General features: G+C 43.3%; 1 protein-coding gene across 1 annotated transcript in view; it reads left to right on the forward strand.

The window, feature by feature from the left end:
* The window catches only part of LOC141079180 (aldehyde dehydrogenase, mitochondrial-like), an 83,768-nt gene extending 65,693 nt beyond the window's left edge, over positions 1 to 18,075 (forward strand). Inside the window, exons 10-13 of the mRNA XM_073565290.1 lie at positions 5,938 to 6,102; positions 11,468 to 11,625; positions 17,190 to 17,304; positions 17,462 to 18,075. Of these exons, the coding sequence (XP_073421391.1) occupies positions 5,938 to 6,102; positions 11,468 to 11,625; positions 17,190 to 17,304; positions 17,462 to 17,494 (471 nt within the window). The 3' untranslated portion in view covers positions 17,495 to 18,075. The remainder of the gene's footprint in view (positions 1 to 5,937; positions 6,103 to 11,467; positions 11,626 to 17,189; positions 17,305 to 17,461) is intronic.
* The last annotated feature ends 315 nt before the right edge of the window (positions 18,076 to 18,390 follow it).

An 18,390-nucleotide genomic window follows, 5' to 3' on the forward strand; every position in this document is an offset into this window, starting at 1 on the left:
AGCTGTGTGTCTCTCCGTTTCATTGAAGCAGAAATGCCATCTGCGATTAAACCTCCTCTTTGGGACAGGCAAAATAGCAAGTTCTTCCACTCCCTTATGAAAATGCCAGGAGTTAAATCCTCGGCTTGTAATTTTTTAGACACAGTAAATGGGTGATTAAGCATTTCCTTCAATTCAGCCACCTGTGTCCATTGACCTTCATTTAGGGTTACCCGAGGGTTCGCCATATTTATAAGAAACGGTTTTAGTTCAAGCAATCGCTCAATCGTTACATAAGTGCTGCCCCACCGAGTGGCTTGATCGACAATTGCACCTTTCCCAGTACGTCTCTTCAAGATGCAATCAATTTTAGGGGTTCTGGCAGCAATAACCAATTTCCTCACTTTTCCAATCAGATTTCCAGCATGTCCCTATTGCAGACTATCTCTTATTGCCAGCTGCAGCGTGTGCACAACTTTCTCCAGCTCGGGGCCCCGGAATCGGATCCTGTGCAGGGCAGGCACCCCTCCCCCTCCTCTCTCTGGTGAAGATGGCAGAAGACAGGACAGAGGAGGGGAGATTGCCCCCTGCAGTCTGGAGCCGGTGCAGGACGGGAGCACTGCAGCATACAAGTGAGTTTTGATAGGTGCGTACCCCTGCTTCTAGGGGGGGGGCAGGTGCCCCCCCCGCCCCTCGCTGGCTGCGGCCATGATTTACACATTGCGTTTTTGCGGATCCGTTTTTTGCAGTAAAATGCAGTGACTCTGGGCATCCCAGCAAAGTCAATGGGTTTGAAGATATGACATTCAGACACATTTGTTTTTTTTGAGGATCCGTTTTTGGGCTGAATGAGCATGTCAGTTTGTGTGGCGTTTTTCTAATCTGCTTTTGCTATTGAAAACTTTTATCTATGAGCTCAAAAACATTTCAGGTGGTGCGGTTTTTTAAAAAGCAGATCTGCTTTTGCAGCTGAAAAAGTATCCTCAAAAAAAGCAGCAAAAACGCTGTGTGTGAATGTAGCCTTAGATCAGGAATAGAACAGCCATTTATAGGACATTTCATAACTTTCCCAAATTCCTATGAAAAAATATTCAGCACATTCTGCATTGAACTACTGTACCCAATTTATTATATACTAGCTGAAGAGCCTGGCACTGCCCGGGCATAGTAACTAGCTGTGGTTAGTTATAGCAAATTATAATTATCCTCTATCCCATAGTCTCGTGCCCATATACCCATCATACATATCCACGATCTCATAGGCCCGTGCCCATATACCAGTCATACATATCCTCCATCCCATAGTCGAGTGCCCATATACCCATCACACATCCTCCATCCTATACCCAAATACCCATCACACAAGCTCCATCCCATAGTCCCATGCCCATATACAAATCATACATATTCGCCATCCCATAGTCGAGTGCCCATATACACATCACACATCCTTCATCTCATAGTCCCATGCACATATACCCATCATACATATCCTCCATCCCATAGTCCCGTGCCCATATACCCGTCATACATCATATCCTCATCCCATAGTCCAGTGCCCATATACCCATCACACATCCTCCATCCCATAGTCCCGTGCCCATATACCCATCATACATATCCTCCATCCCATAGTCCAGTGCCCATATACCCATCACACATCCTCCATCCCATAGTCAACCATTATAACATCATAATGAGCGGCGGGGCTTGCAACCTATGATGACATCAGCGTCGCCATGGCAAACATTATGACATCATAATGAGGGGCGAGGCTTGATACACACACTTTTTCCCCATTATGTAGATGGGGCAAAATTGTTTGGTGAATTGGAACACGCGGGGTTAAAATTTCGCCTCACAACATAGCCTAGGACGCTCTCGGGGTCCAGACGTGTGACTGTGCCAAATTTAGTGGCTGTAGCTGCGACGGTGCGGATGCCTATCCCGGACATACACACATACATACAAACACACACTTGAGCTTTATATATTAGATTTTAGGAGTCGGTCCATTTTATACCGACTCCGACTCCACAAAAATGAGCATCGACTTCACAGCCCTGGGGCGCACTGCGCATACGCCTGCCATTTTCTTTAAGGAAGATGACGCTGAGGGCTCAAGGACGGAGCAGAAGGGTCTTGGGATGGCGGAGGTACTGGAGGGCTCGGGGGACCCCATTTCTCTCTCCTCTGGTATGCTAGATCATATCAGAGGAGAGAGAAATGAATGGAAAAGCAGACTTTTTTTTTGTGATCGACGTTATTTGGTGAATAATGGCGATCACATGACTGGGGGCGGAAAAAAAAAACTACCCAAATCATGTTCCCCGGGGACTCCGCTACCTCTGGTAGCCAAGACCCCAGAGATTTTCTGACGTTGGGGTGTGGTATACACTTATTTCTCAGCGCCATTTAAAAGTGGCGCTAAGGATTAAGCACCCTTAACTGCCACCATTAAAAGGCGTATTGGCGGTCGTTTAGGGTTGAATAGACTAGGAAAGGCCCATTGATATTGGCTCCCCTCCAAGACTAAAAAATCAGCCCCATAAATAGTGCATCCATTAGAGTGCAAAGAGCTGGGCAAGTGCCAGAATTGTCGCATCTAATAGATGCGCCTTTTCTGGGGCGGCTGTGGGTGTCACGGATGTGTCAGAGGCTGCAGACAGTTGAAATGCATCTAGCTGCAGAAAGTCTCAGCCGTTGGCTTTGCAGAGTCCTTCCTAATCCTTCTGACTTTAGGACCCAGCTCTAGTTGACATACCTGGACTGGGGTGTTTATAAGTCCCAGCTTGCTGCTGGGAGTTGCCAGTGATATATCCATTTCCCTGTTGAGGCTTCGACCTATAGCAGTCAACTAGCTTCCTCTTTGGTGTTTAGAGGACGTCTGTGTTTCTCTCGGAGTCTACTCAAGTTGAGCGTTCCCTTTGTTTGTGTATCCTATCTGTCTTTAGTGATAGTGGGGATTGACTATGCAGGGCATATCGCCAGGGTCAGGCAGGGTTTGGTATCCTGCTCGGTGATAAATGCGGAACCTTTATAGGGACGCTTAGGGCAGACAGGGTGACGCTAAATCTGTCTAGGAGTCTCCAGTCCCTCCTTCCATAGTGTTGGGTTCCCTTCCCCTTATCCCTTTGTGTTGCACTTAGTCTTTCCTACACTATATGTGACAGTGGGCTGCTATTTTTAGGCTGGGGTGGGGCAATATCCTTGGCCGCTTACTAGTCTGAGAATACCAGCAACCCACCTGCTGCTTTAGCTTGGCTGGTCATGAAAAATAGGGGGGCTCTATTCCATTTTTTTAATTATGTATTTAATTTTGAAAAAACAAAATGGGGACCCCCTCTATTTTTGATAACCAATCAAGATAAAGCTGGGGGCTGCAGCATGCAGCTGTTGGTTTTGCCTGTGCTGGTTGTCAAAAGTAGAGGGGACCCCACACTTTCTTTTTTTTTTTTTTATTTATTGCACAGGCGCTGGCTGGTGAATACTCCCATCATCGTACACCTGCTCTCGCTGCTGTCAGTGAGACCAGGTGTAGGATGATGAGTAGCAGCGCTTTGACCGTAGGTATCGAACTTGGTGCTGATCAGAGCTTGTATTTCTCACACTGTCACATAGATGACAGCGTAAGAAACACCCAGTGTTTCCTAAATTTTTCTACAAGGCCTACATTTCCATTTTTCTACAAAGCCTCCTCATTTCAGGGGCTAAAGGTTAAGTAGACAAATTCATTTTACCACAAATAATAAGTAAACTATTCATTTTTAATACTTTTGTAGAGAATCCTTTGCAGGCAATGACTGGAATCCATTGTTGTCACCAAACAGATGGGTTTCCTCTTTTGTGATGCTTCGCCAGGCCTTTACTGCAGCTGACATTATTTGTATCTTGTGTGTGGGTCTTCCTGCTTTTACGTTTTGCTTAAAGCGAATCTGTCACCAGATTTGACCGATATGAGATACGAGTGTAAGGGAGGGCCAGGACTATAGTCATGACCTGTATTCCGGTGGCAGCTGCGCCCAGTCCTTCCCCTACATGAAATAACACTCTCTTCTTCTCGGCATACCTGCATCACCACATTCAGCTTCACCCGTGCACTTCCCAGGTCATAACGGTCCCTCTTCTAGGCGACCCCCATCAATGAAGACACAGTCTGAGTCAACTTTAACACTTCTTTACTTAGGATTTCGCACGTTACATCCACTTACATTTCCTTGCTTCCTCATCTTTCCCTTGCTTGTTGCCACTTCTGTGCAGCACACGCCCAGACCGGACCATCCTAGACTGCTTCCCAGTTCCTTCCTGGCCTGACCTTGCTATAATGACACTTCCTTCAGCCTGTTTCGCCCCAGACACGAATTCATCAGTCACTACGTTTGCTGGCCCCTGGAGAAGCATCCGGCCCGTCTGTACCAATCTCGTCGAAGCTCCAACTACCTTCATTTCCTTAGTCCAGCCAACTTCTGCCCTAAATGCATTGGCCCAGGCGATCAGACGCCACATCTTCCTTTTCCTGTACTGGCCCACTGCTAAGACCCACAGTGGCCGTGGGTAACGTGGGCTATAACGACTTAACGTTACGTGGCTGCCGAGCTCTCCGGGCCTTTAGCCTATATGGACACTTGGGTGCCCTGGCCCCGTCTGACTGAACCACTCTTCAGCACTAACCTTAACTCTCGGCAGCCCCTCCTACAATTAACCCTCTATGAACATCCTATCAGGCCCCACTAGTATACCCCCTCTTGTGGCCCACAACATAATTACATCTACCCAGTCTATGGGGAGACTATGTACTAAGAGTGCCATCCTCTAATGTCCCAAGAAAGGATGCACTAACTTTCCCTAACTGTATGTACATGTAGCAGTACCGCAGACAATTATCATGAAAACACATCTGTAAACATAAAGAACCGGAAGACAATCAGAGGGAAGGGAATCATGAAAGACATTCTATCTCACCCCCTTACACGGCCACCACCTTTCACGCCTGATATAGAGCATTCTATAGTGCTGTATATAAGCCCCCAACCCAACCTGCAAGACAAGAAAGATACCTTTTTATTATATTCACCTCTGGGACGGTCTGGTGGGAGGGCTTTAGTCTTGGCCTGGCATCTCCCTTCTTGTGATGCCGTCCTCCTTCTTGCTTCGTGTGGATGACTCGTCCCTAAGTCATCCACACATCACGCTCCTGCACAGGCGTACTTCTCTGCCCTGACTAGGGAAGATAAAGTACTGCAGTGCGCAGGCACCAGGGCTCTTTGACCTTTCCTGGTGCCTGTACACTGTAAGGAGGACGGCATCGCAAGAAGGGAGGTGCTTGACCAAGACCAGCGAAAGCCCTCGCACCCGATCACCCCACAAGTGAGTATAATAAAAGGTCTTTTTCTTGTCTTGCATGTCAGGTTGGGGGCATGTATACAGCATTATAGAATGCTGTGTATCAGGCCTGAAAGGTGGTGGCCGTATTTACTAGCGGTCAGACCTGGTGACAGATTCCCTTTAAGAAAGTGAAATGCACGCTCTATGGTGTAGAGATCTGATGATTGACTCGGCCATTCAGAATATTCCACTTCTTTGCCTTAAACTCCCGTATTGCTTTTGCAGTATATTTTGGGTCATTCTCCGTCTGTACTGTGATGTGATTTTGGGTCATTCTCCGTCTGTACTGTGATGTGCCGTCCAATCAACCTTGCTGCATTTCGTTGAATCTGATCAGAAAGTATAGCCCATACAGTTCAGAATTCATCCGCCGGCGTCTGCATTCAGTCACATAATCAATAAACACTAGTGGCCCACTGCCTTTGGATTACAGACAGGAGGGCTATATTTGTCTCCTTAGAAGTTCCTAGGTCTCTTTCATACCCTTACTATATCACAAATATCACATTTTTTTATTCTGCTAAAAAAAATTTTTTCTTAGTTTACAGTGGAAATAATAAATTTACATTTCAGGTGGATGAGGAGCAGTTCAAAAAGATCTTGGGCTACATCAAATCTGGAAAACAAGAAGGTGCCAAGTTGCTGTGTGGTGGGAACCCTGCTGCAGACCGTGGGTACTTTATTCAACCCACAGTTTTTGGAGAGGTGTCTGATAATATGGCCATTGCTAGAGAGGAGGTAAAGTTCTTCTGATTATTTGTTTAGATCAGTAAAACTGGTCTCTTTATCTGGATGGTAATTCTAGGTGTCCATTTGTCAGATTATTTGTGTGTGTGTATATGTATGTTTATGTAATATATATATATATATAAAGACCAAAAGTTTGGACACACCTCTTTCAAAGAGTTTTCTTTTTTTTTCATGACTATGAAAATTGTAGATTCACTCTGAAGGCATCAAAACTATGAATTAAGGCTAGTTTCACATTAGCGTTTACGGCCACAACAGGTTGCAATTTGATGCGCTCAGCGTCAAAAGGACGCATGCGCCGCCAAACGCATACCTGCGCACGGCCTGCGTCCCCAGTGCTAAAGATAGGGGACGCATGCAGCGTCATGCGTCCGTAGGCGGAGCTACCGGCGGAGGCGCAGCAGGGGGCGGGGCTTAGTGGCGGCCGTGCGCAGCCCGACGCGGCTGTAAACGCTAATGTGAAACTAGCCTAACACATTACATAATTAACAAAAAGTGTGAAACAACTTAAAATATGTCTTATATTCTAGGTTCTTCAAGGTAGCCACCTTTTGCTTTGCTTTGCACACTCTTGGCATTCTCTTGATGAGCTTCAAGAGGTAGTCTCCGGAAATGGTCTTGAAGGAGTTCCCAGAGATGCTTAGCATTTGTTAGCCCTTTTGCCTTCACTCTGCGGTCCAGCTCACCTCAAACCATCTCGATTGGGTTCAGGTCTGGTGACTGTGGAGGCCAGGTCATCTGGCGTAGCACCCTATCACTCTCCTTCTTGGTCAAATAGCCCTTACACAGCTTGGAGGTGTGTTTGGGGTCATTGTCCTGTTGAAAAATAAATGATGGTCCAACTAAACGCAAACCGGATGGAATAGCATGCCGCCACAAGATGCTGTGGTAGCCATGCTGGTTCAGTATGCCTTCAATTTCGAATATATCCCCACAGTGTCACCAGCAAAGCACCATCACACCTCCTCCTCCATGCTTCACGGTGGGAACCAGGCGTGTAGAGTCCATCCGTTCACCTTTTCTGCGTCGCACAAAGACACGGTGGTTGGAACCAAAGATCTCAAATTTGGACTCATCAGACCAAAGCATAGATTTCCACTGGTCTTATGTCCATTCCTTGTGTTCTTTAGCCCCTTGTGTTCTTCTGCTTGTTGCCTGTCCTTAGCAGTGGTTTCCTAGCAGCTATTTTACCATGAAGGCCTGCTGCACAAAGTCTCCTCTTAACAGTTGTTGTAGAGATGTGTCTGCTGCTAGAACTCTGTGTGTTATTAACCTGGTCTCTAATCTGAGCTGCTGTTAACCTGCGATTTCTGAGGCTGGTGACTCGGATGAACTTATCCTCCGCAGCTAAGGTGACTCTTGGTCTTCCTGTCCTGGGGCGGTCCTCATGTGAGCGAGTTTCTTTGTAGCGCTTGATGGTTTTTGCCACTGCACTTGGGGACACTTTCAAAGTTTTCCCATTTTTTTTCGGACTGACTGACCATCTCTTAAAGTAATGATGACCAATTGTTTTTCTTTACTTAGAATTTGTATTATGGCAAGAAAAAAGCAGCTAAAAGTCTATTCAGTAGGACTATCAGCTGTGTATCCACCAGACTTCTGCACAACACAACTGATGGTCCCAACCCCATTTATAAGGCAAGAAATCCCACTTATTAAACCTGACAGGGCACACCTGTGAAGTGAAAACCATTTCCGGTGACTACCTCTTGAAGCTCATCAAGAGAATGCCAAGAGTGTGCAAAGCAGTAATCAAAGCAAAAGGTGGCTACTTTGAAGAACTTAGAATATAAGACATACAGTATTTTCAGTTGTTTCACACTTTTTTGTTAATTATATAACTCCACATGTGATAATTCATAGTTTTGATGCCTTCAGAGTGAATCTACAATTTTCATAGTCATGAAAATAAAAACTCTTTGAGAATGTGTGTCCAAACTTTTGGTCTGTACTGTGTATGTATACAGAGACACCCCCACACACACGGAAATAAGTATTTGATCTCTTGCTGATTTTGTATGTTTGCCCCCTGACAAGTCTATAATTTTAAGGGTAGGTTCATTTTTAACACTGAGAGAATATCAAAAACAAAATCCAGAACATTACATTGTATAAATTATATAAATTTATTTGCATTTTGCAGTGAGAAATAAGTATTTGATCCCCCTACCAACCATTAAGAGTTCTGGCTCCTATAGACCAGTTACATGCTCCTAATCAAGTCGTTACCTGCATTAAAGACAGCTGTCTTACATAGTCACCTTTTTAAAAGACTCCTGTCCACAGACTAAATTAATCAGTCTAACCTCTACAACATGGGCAAGGCCAAAGAGCTTTATAAGGATGTCAGGGACAAGATCATAGACCTGCACAAAGCTGGAATGGGCTACAAAACCATAAGTAACACGCTGGTTGAGAAGGTGACAACTGTTGGTGCAATAGTAAGAAAATGGAAGAAATACAAAATGACTGTTAGGACATCAATCTGGGGCATCATTCACAATCTCACCTCATAGGGTAGCCTTGATCATGAGGAAGATGAGAGATGAGCCTAAAATTACACTGGGGGAACTTGTTAATGGTCTCAAGGCAGCTGGGACCACAGTCACCAAGAAAACCATTGCTAACACATTACGCCATAAAGGTTTAAAATCCTGCAGTGCCCGCAAGGTCGCCCTGCTCAAGAAGGCACATGTGCAGGCCTGTCTGAAGTTTGCCAATGAACATTGGCTGATTCTGTGAATGATTGGGAGAAGGTGCTGTGGTCAGATGAGACAAAAATTGAGGTCTTTGGCATTAACTGAACTGGCCGTGTTTGGAGGAAGAGAAATGCTGCCTATGGCCCAAAGAACACAGTCCCTACTGTTAAGCATCAAGGTGGAAACATTATATTTTGGGCATGTTTCACTGCTAAGGGCACAGGACTACTTCATCGCATCAGTGGGAGAATGGATGGTGCCATGTACCATAATATCCTGAGTGACAACCTCCTTCCCTCTGTCAAGACATTAAAAATGGGTTGTGACTGGGACTTCCAGCAAGACAATAACACAAAACATACAGCCAAGGCAACAAAGGAGTGGCTCAAAAAGCACATTAAGGTCATGGAGTGGCCTAGCCAGTCTCTAGACCTTAATCTCATAGAAAACTTAAGGAGGGAGCTGAAGCTGCAAGTTGCCAAGCGACAGCCTCAAAATCTTAATGATTTGGAGATGATCTGCAAGGAGGAGTGGACCAAAATTCCTCCTGACATGTGCGCAAACCTCATCAACTACAAAAAAAATTTTGACTGCTGTGCTTGCCAACAAGGGTTTTGCTGCCAAGTATTAAGTCTTGTTTGCCAGAGGGATCAAATACTTATTTCTCACTTCAAAATGCAAATAAATTTATATAATTTATACAATGTGATTTTCTAGATTTTATTATTTGATATTCTATCTCTCAATGTTAAAATTAACCTACTCTTAAAATTTATCATCTGTTCCTGTCTTTTTATTACCATAATTATTTGCCAAATGCCAGAATAATCGTCGTGAGAGGAGAGAATGCAGTAAGTAATAAAAATGCCTTAAAACAAAGTCAAAAGTTTATATACACTAAGATTACTATGCCTTTAAACAATTCTGCCAGAGAATATGGGAAGCAAGATGTGCCACAGTCCGCGCTGCTGAATCCACAAAATCACCTGGGATGCAAGATGTAGTAACAAAGTACTTCTTTATTCCTTCCTACGCGTTTCGGCGCCCTTCCTGGCACCTTCCTCAGGGATATCCCTGAGGAAGGTGCCAGGAAGGGCGCCGAAACACGTAGGAAGGAATAAAGAAGTACTTTGTTACTACATCTTGCATCCCAGGTGATTTTGTGGATTCAGCAGCGCGGACTGTGGCACATCTTGCTTCCCATATTTTCTGGCAGTTTTTCCACTTTGGAGTGGTCGGTGGAGGTCCTGCAGCAGCTGATACTGTGTTATGTCTTCAAGCCAGTTGTGGGTCACACAACTGGAATAGGTGAGTGGAACTGCATTACACCACTCACATCGTAGTGTCACTAGTGATAGGGCACTATTGCGCCTCTTGTTCCCCCACCCTTTTTGTATTTAAACAATTCTGGGCTGCCCATATGATGATGCCATTTGTTTGGAAGCTTCTGATTTTTTGGCAACATCTGAGTTACTTAGAGGCATACCTTTTAGATGTATTTTAATGCACACCTGAAACAAACTGATTCTTTGTGTAGCATTATGGGAAAGTCTAAAGAAATCAGCCAAGATATCAGGAAGAGAATTGTGGACTTGCACAACTCTGTCTGATCCTTGGGTACAATTTCAAGATACCTGAAGGTGCCTAATTCATCTGTACAAACAATTATACACAAGTACAAACAACATGGGAATGTCCAGCCGTCATACTGCTCAGGAAAGAGACTGGTTCTGTGTCCCAGAGATGAAAGTGCTTTGGTTCGACATCTGCATATCAACCCAAGGACAAAAGCAAAAGACCTTGTGAAGATGATGGTGGAAGCTGGTAAGATTGTGTCAGTAGTAAGTAATAAAAATGCCTTAAAACATTCTCTCTCCCATTATTCTGCCATTTGCCAAATATTAATAATTAATGGTAATTGACCTAAAACAGGAACGTTTTATTCTGATTTCATGTCAGATATTGAGAAAAACATGCGTTTGTTTCATTTTATATAGTGCATGTATACTTCTGGTTTCAACAGTGTGTGTGTATATATGTGAATATAATAAATAAATAAAAAAAAAAATATATATTATAATAAACTTTTTTTTTTTTTTTCTTTTTCCCCCCGTGTTAAAAAAAAAAAAAACTGGGAAAACTTATTGGCTTGAGTATAAGCCAGGTATGCACTGTCCCCTCATCCCCATCCATGTCTGTGTGGCTCCTCATGCCCATCCTTGTCTGCATGGCTCCTTATGAGAAATGCATACTTGCCTTTCCTGCGTGCCCTCGCAGTATCTTGTTCCGGTGCCAGCAGTTCCTGCGGCCGAGGGATCACATGTCGCTCCTCACGCCTATGGGAGAGATGTGAATATTCATTACTTTAATAAGCAGGCACCCGTGATAGCCCGGCAGCTGCTCGAAGCTGGCGGCTGTGGCTGTAACTGTGTGCGCAATAAAATAAATGAATATTCATTGCCAGTGCAGTGAATGTTAATTTCTCTTTAGCAGCGGGCACAGGCTTTAGCCGCAGCCGCCGGCTCCTTCCCCGCCGTCTTCTGGGACAATGACTCGTGCATTAGCCAAGGGTGGCGTTTTCAGCACAAAAAGAAATGTACATATATATTCTCCACATGCCGGTAAAATTTGTCTATGTAATTTTTTTCCCTCAGATTTTTGGACCAGTAATGCAAATTTTAAAATTTAAGTCCATTGAGGATGTTATTGAACGGGCAAACAACTCAATGTATGGTTTGGCTGCAGCTGTGTTCACAAAAGATATGGATAAAGCTAATTATGTTTCTCAAGCACTGCGGGCAGGAACAGTTTGGTAAGTTTAATTTGCAAAACACAAACCTATAAAATGGTTTTTCTTATTTCTCCATATACTGAGGAACCAATCCACCCACCCTTCCTCAATTAATGCCCTTTAGCTTACGGTTTCTGCCACGGGTCCTTCTGGTATCACACACAATCAACAGAGCGAGGGAAGTGTGAACAATCCCAAGACCTTTATTATAGGCAAGATTAGAAGCTCCATAAGCAATCCACCACACTGAGGATACAATAGTCCAGAACACGAATGAAGTTCAGTAACAGGATAAAATGACTGCCAGGGAGATGAGTCCAATAACCAGCAGCCAGAGGATAAAAAGTCCATATGCTTCCCTTTCTCTCTGACGTGCTGTGTGATGAGATGAGATGTGGTCTCTCTGTCTCAGGGTCTTTTTTATACCCTAGAAAGGTAAGCTATTTTTAGAATTGCCCAGTGTCCTTCAGTACACCCTCACATTCTGTTCCCTCTTTAGAAGTCAACAAACTAGTTTCATAATACAATGCACAATTAGCATATCAGCACACATCAATAGACAAACATAAACACACACTATGTACAGTCAGGCTGCAGACAGTAAGAGAGCTAATTCAATTATCAGCCTTTTGGAAGGTATACTTCTGGTTTCAACAGTGTGTGTGTATATATGTGAATATAATAAATAAATAAAAAAAAAAAAAATATATATATATATATATATATATATATATATATATATATATATATATATATATATTATAATAAACTTTTTTTTTTTTTACACAAAATACACAAAATGTTACCCACGTAGCCTATCACACCATCACAGTTTCTGATTTTCAATCCATCTATTTGAGTGACTGGATTGTTTATGCCGGAACAAAAATCATTGTTCTTAGCAGCACATCGCCGGTGTAAACTGCAGATAAGCTGTTGATAACATGATACTGTATGGGGAGAGATTGCCCTACTAGTGATTCTTTACCCATCATTCTTCCTCAGCCATAGTAAAGAGGCCAGGAAACGAGAGACAGATGACTTCAATATTGTCTATTTACGATCGTTTAACGGCCTCAACTCAGCGCATATAAATACAATCGAAACGTTTTTGTGTGATGGTGCAATATGTTAGCATTTGGGGCACCACTTTGTCTTAAAAAAATAAGATAGTGGAAATAGCATAATTTCACTATAAACCAGCCACGACCAGGTGCTCGCCACAAGATTTCAGACTTAAGTGTAAAGACTTGTCCAAAGAGATGTCAAAGAGCCATGGACCACCTGTGGAGAGCTACAGAAAGACCTGTAATTAGCAGGTACCATTGTTTCAAAGAAAACCTAAGCTAAGCAATGCACTCAACCTCCATGGCCTGTATTCATGCTCACCACACAAGACTCTATTGCTAAACAAAAAGCATGTTCATGTGTATTTAACCCCTTAGTGACAGTGCCAATTTGGTACTTAACGGGAAACTGTCACCTCCTTTTTCAGTTATGAGCTGCGGCCACTGCCTTTCAGGTCTTATCTACAGCATTTTTAAATGCTGTAGATATGCCCCTGATCTAACCTGAACGAGAAGAAAATCAAGTTTTATGATACCCTGGGGCGGTCCGGTCCAAGGGGCGTCGCAGGTCCGGGTCCGGTGCCTCCCATCTTCTTACGATGTTGCTTTGTGTTGTGGCTCCTGCACAGGCGTACTAATCTACCCTGTTGAGGGCAGAGCCAAGTACTGCAGTGTACAGGTGGCGGAAAAGGTCAGAGAGTCCCAGCGCCTGCGCACTGCAGAACTTATCTCTGCCTTCAACAGGGCAGATCAGTACGATCGCAACACTGGGGTCAGCAAAAACCGACCCGAATCGTGTTCTCTGGGGTCTCTGCTACGCCCGGTACCCTTAACTGCCACCATTAAAAGGCATATTGGCGGTCGTTAAGGGATTAAAGTTTGCTAAACAACATTTAAACAATCCTTTGAAATACTGGAAGAACATAGTCTGGTCAGATGAGACGGAAATTGAACTCCATCTGCCATAATACCTACAGTGTTTGGAGGCACTGCATATCTCCTCAAAAACACCATGCAAACAGTGAAGTTTAGAGGTGGGAACATCATGGTGTGGGGGCTTTTTTTCAGCATACGGCACTGGCAAACTTCATGTAATTGAAGGAAGAATGAATGGACAAATGTACCGTTTCATTCTTAAGCAAGACAATGGTTTCAGAGAGAGAGAAAATAAAAGTTGCTATAATGACCCAACCAATTGAGAGTTTCCTTGGCTGTGTGTTTGGGATCAATCACCTGACCTGAATCCAATAGAAAATGTATGGAAGGAACTAAAGCGAGTACATAGGAGCACACAGGACCTTAAGGATTTGGAGAGTCTTTGGAAGAATGAGCCAAAATTGCACCTGATCAATGTATATGACTACTTTCTTAATAAAGGAAGTATCTTGAAGCTGTCTTCACCAAAAAAAAAGGCTTTTCTACAAAGTATTACATTTCAATAAGCTTGTTAAGTAATTTTTCATAGCCATTTCTCATTATTACACATACACTTGTGCTCAAAAGTTTACATACCCGGCAGTATTTTTGCTTTCTTGGCCTTTTTTCAGAGAATATGCATGATTACACCAAAATTTTTTTCTCCACTCATGGTTTGTGGTTGAGTGAAGCCATTTATTGTCACACTACTGTGTTTTCTCTTTTTAAATCCTAATGACCCTGATTAAAAGTTCACATACTCCATTTCTTAATACCGTGTATTGCCTCCTCTGTAGTTGAACTGTATAAAACAGGAAAGGGACACAAAAAGATATCCAAGGAATTGATAATGCCAGTTAGCAGTGTTCAAACTGTGATTAGCAAATGGAAAATCAGGGGCTCTGTAAAAACAAAACCACGGTCAGGTAGACCAACAAAAATGTCGTCCGCAACTGCCAGGAAAATTGTTTGGGATGCAAAGAAAAACCCACAAATAACATCAGCTGAAATTCAGGACTCTTAAAACTAGCGGTGTGGCTGTTTCAAGATACACAATAAGGAGGCACTTGAAGAAAAATGGGCTTCATGTTCGAATTACCAGAAGAAAGCCATTACTGCCCAAATGCCACAAAGTATCTCGCCTACAATAGGCAAGTATCTCGCCTACAATCTTCTAGAATAGGGTTCCCCAACTCCAGTCCTCAAGGCCCAGGATTCCTTTGTATTGGACAGGTGAAGCAATTATCACCTGAGCAATACCAAGGAAATCCTGAAAACATGACCTGTTGGTGGGCCTTGAGGACTGGAGTTGGGGAACCCTGTTATAGAACAAGGTAATTTGGAGTGATCAAAATTTAACTTTTTGGCCACAACCATAAACGTTACATATGGAGAGAGGTCAACAAGGCCTATGATGAAAGGAACACCATTCCTACTGTAAAGCACGGAGATGAATTGCTGATGTTTTGGAGGATGTGTGAGCTACAAAGGCACAGGAAACTTGGTCAAAGTTGAAGGAAAGATGAATGCAGAAAATTATCAGCAAATACTGGAGGCAAATTTGCACTCATTAGTCTGGAAGCTGTGCATGGGACATACTTGGACGTTCTAACATGACAACACTCCAAAACACAAGGCCGAGTCGATATGTCATTGGCTACAGCAGAACAAAGTGAAGGTTCTGGAGTGGCCGTCTGTCTCCTGAGCATCAGTGAGCCACTCTGGGGAGATCCCAAGTGCACAGTTCATGCTAGACAGCCCAGGAATTTACCGGAACTGGAGGCATTTTGCCAAGAAGAGTGGGCAGCTTTACCATCCGAGAAAATAAAGAACCTCATACGCAAAAGACTTCAAGCTGTCATTGATGTTGGAGGGGGCAATACATGGTATTAAGAAATGGGGTATGTAAACTTTTTTGATCAGGGTCATTTGGATGTTTTGGGTTGTCATTATGATGTAAAAGGAGAAAACAGTAGTTTGACACAGTAGTTTCTCTTTAATAATCGTATCTTGGTATGAATTCCCCCCCAATCCCAGTCCTGGTATGCATAGCTCCATCCTCATAATTGGCCCCCACCCCTAGCCTGGTAGACATGGTCCCATCAGAGAGCATTAAAAAAGAAAAAAAATTACACTTACCTACTCGGCGCTCCTTCTCAGCGTCCTGCTTAGGTGCCAGCAGCTGCATTATGCTTGTAAGCAGCACATGGCAGGGACGTCTTGCGCTGCTCACAAGAAGAGCACAGCTGCCAGAATACTCGCAAGGACTGCGCGCAGAGAGCAGTGAGTATTCATTGCTCTTCAGTAGCACGCTATGTCCTATTAATGAATATTCATTTCTCTTAAGTAACGTCACATGTGACCGCCGACAGCAGCAGGAAGCCGGTGGCTGACAATGCGTGCTACTGAAGAGCAGTAAATACTCACTGCTCTGCGCGCACTGTGCCAGCGAGAATTCTGGCAGCTGTGCTCTGTTTGTGAGCAGCGCATGATGTCCCTGCCATGCCCTGCTTACAAGCACAAAGCAGTTGCTGGCATCGGAGCAAGATGCTGCGAGGGAGCGCTGGGTAGGTAAGTGTAATTTTTTTTTTTGTTTTGTTTTCTGATGGGGCCATGCATACCAGGCTGTGGGTGGGGTTCAATTATAATGATGGGTCCATGCATACCAGGACCGGGATGGGGGCCAATCATTCCAGAATAGAGATAGGCGGCCATGCATACTAGGACGAGATGGGGGGGTCATGCATACTAGGAAGTGATGAGGGCCCTGCATACTAGGATTAGGGATGGGACCATGCATACAAGGACAGGATGGGGGCCCTGCATACCAGGATAGGGATGGGGACATGCATACCAGGATAGCATGCTGGGCCAGTTGATCAGCCATGGTGGAATAACGCCAGGGGGCATATTTCAGAAGATGAGAGCTTATTTTTTTGAACGTAGCATAACTTTTAATAACTGTAAATTACAAAACGATTTCCATGTTTTATGCTTAGCTAGATGTATTCTTTATGGTGGCACAAACCATTTAATTTATGGAAATGTATGGGTTTTATTTTTTTTCTGCCTGTATGGATTGGATGGGTTGTTGCAGACATCTGGTGAGAATTTCATGTCAATGGCACCGTTTAGAAATATATTTACCGGTATTTAGAAAATTGGTGACGTGTTCAATACTTATTTCACGGGTACGTGTACGTATTAGAATGACCTTTTTACTTTGCTGCACACTAAGTGTAGAGGTAAAAAATAATTGCAGAGGTAATAAGACCAAAATCTCCTGAGAGACCAACGTTAGACCTTTGTGACTTTGCCATTTGAGGGCTGCTTTTGAATTCAGTGTGAAGTAAATGAAAAATATTTTTGTTTAAGAATTGGGGTAAGTCCATACATATGGATTTGCTGCAGAAAAACTGGCAAACTGTAGGCAATCCACGTGTTGTGAACATTTTTTGTTGATTTCTGCTGATTGTGTAAAAAAGTAGCCACTATACTGACCTCACATGACTTTCCTTGGATGCGGTGTCATCTCTGATTAGATTTTCTGCTGTCCATGTGTATTAAACTGTTTTGTGGGGGTTCTTTTATTGTGTTTTTCAGGGTCAACTGCTATAGTGTTGTTGGCGCTCAAGCACCATTTGGCGGTTATAAAGCTTCGGGCATAGGAAGAGAGCTTGGGGAGTATGGCTTGGAGGCCTACACAGAAGTGAAAAATGTAAGTCCTGCAAGTACCGTGTGTGGCTGCTGTGGCAGTAGTACTACCTTTTTTTTTTATACCATTTTGAAATGAAGTTTGCATTATAACTGCTGGAATCCCAACTATACATTAAACTCATTCATACAACATTCAACTTCTCTTTATCTTTTCACAGGTGACCATTAAAATTCCTCAGAAGAACTCGTAAAATATTGATGGCACGTGATTTGCATCATCTAGAAATTTAAAGTTGACTAAGCTGTTTTTGTTTTTGTTTTTTTCTAAGCCTGTGAAGCATTTATTTCATAAAACCTTTCAGTCTTTTCATTTTTCTCACACAAATGGGGGAAAAAAACGTTCTTCAGTTTGTCTGTTCTGTCTGTCTTGTTTGAAAAAACTGGATCCCAGAGTTAAGCCCACCATACATACACATTAGATGGCTGTCTGCTGGCTTTCCCATACACAGGAGCGCTCATTCGGCCTGCGATCCTGTGTTTTGAGAGTCCTTACCACATATCTTATAGCGGATATTCTCTCTGACAGTTCTTCTGCACTCCTGTACATGACTGTATGATATCGGTGGGTTGGGCCGACATTATGCTAATGTGTTTGGGGGGCTTAAGGATACTATGCACTTTCCTGCAAGTGGGGTTTCTAGGCTTCCTGTATTCAGTATACCTAAGTAGGACTTTAAGCCCTTGTGTATCTACGTTTATAAATGACTCGTGATTCTCTTCATTCTGAGCACAAATATTGTCACAATAAAGTACAGATGACATTTACCGGAAATGTAATTGTCCAGTTTTTTCTTTTATCTGATAATGCTTTTTTCCTAAGCTAGATTTGGGGAATCCCTAGGTTTAAGCCAACAGTTATCAGTATTTCTGTATGACTGACTGATCTGTCAGGCTAATTTCTTTTCTTTTTTTTTTTTTTTTTTGGACCATTTTTGTCAAATTTGTTTTAAGGCAACATTCACCTCTAGCTGCTGATCTAATGTACAGATTCACAACAGATCATCCACCTCTTATAATGGCAGCAAAGTGGATGAGATTTCGACAAATTGAAAAATATCCATGCAGTAAATTGACGTGTTTTTTATGG

This window comes from Dendrobates tinctorius, unplaced genomic scaffold (genome assembly GCF_039654945.1).
Source record: "Dendrobates tinctorius isolate UK_male_01 unplaced genomic scaffold, ASM3965494v1 ptg000003l, whole genome shotgun sequence".
NCBI lineage: Eukaryota > Metazoa > Chordata > Amphibia > Anura > Dendrobatidae > Dendrobates > Dendrobates tinctorius.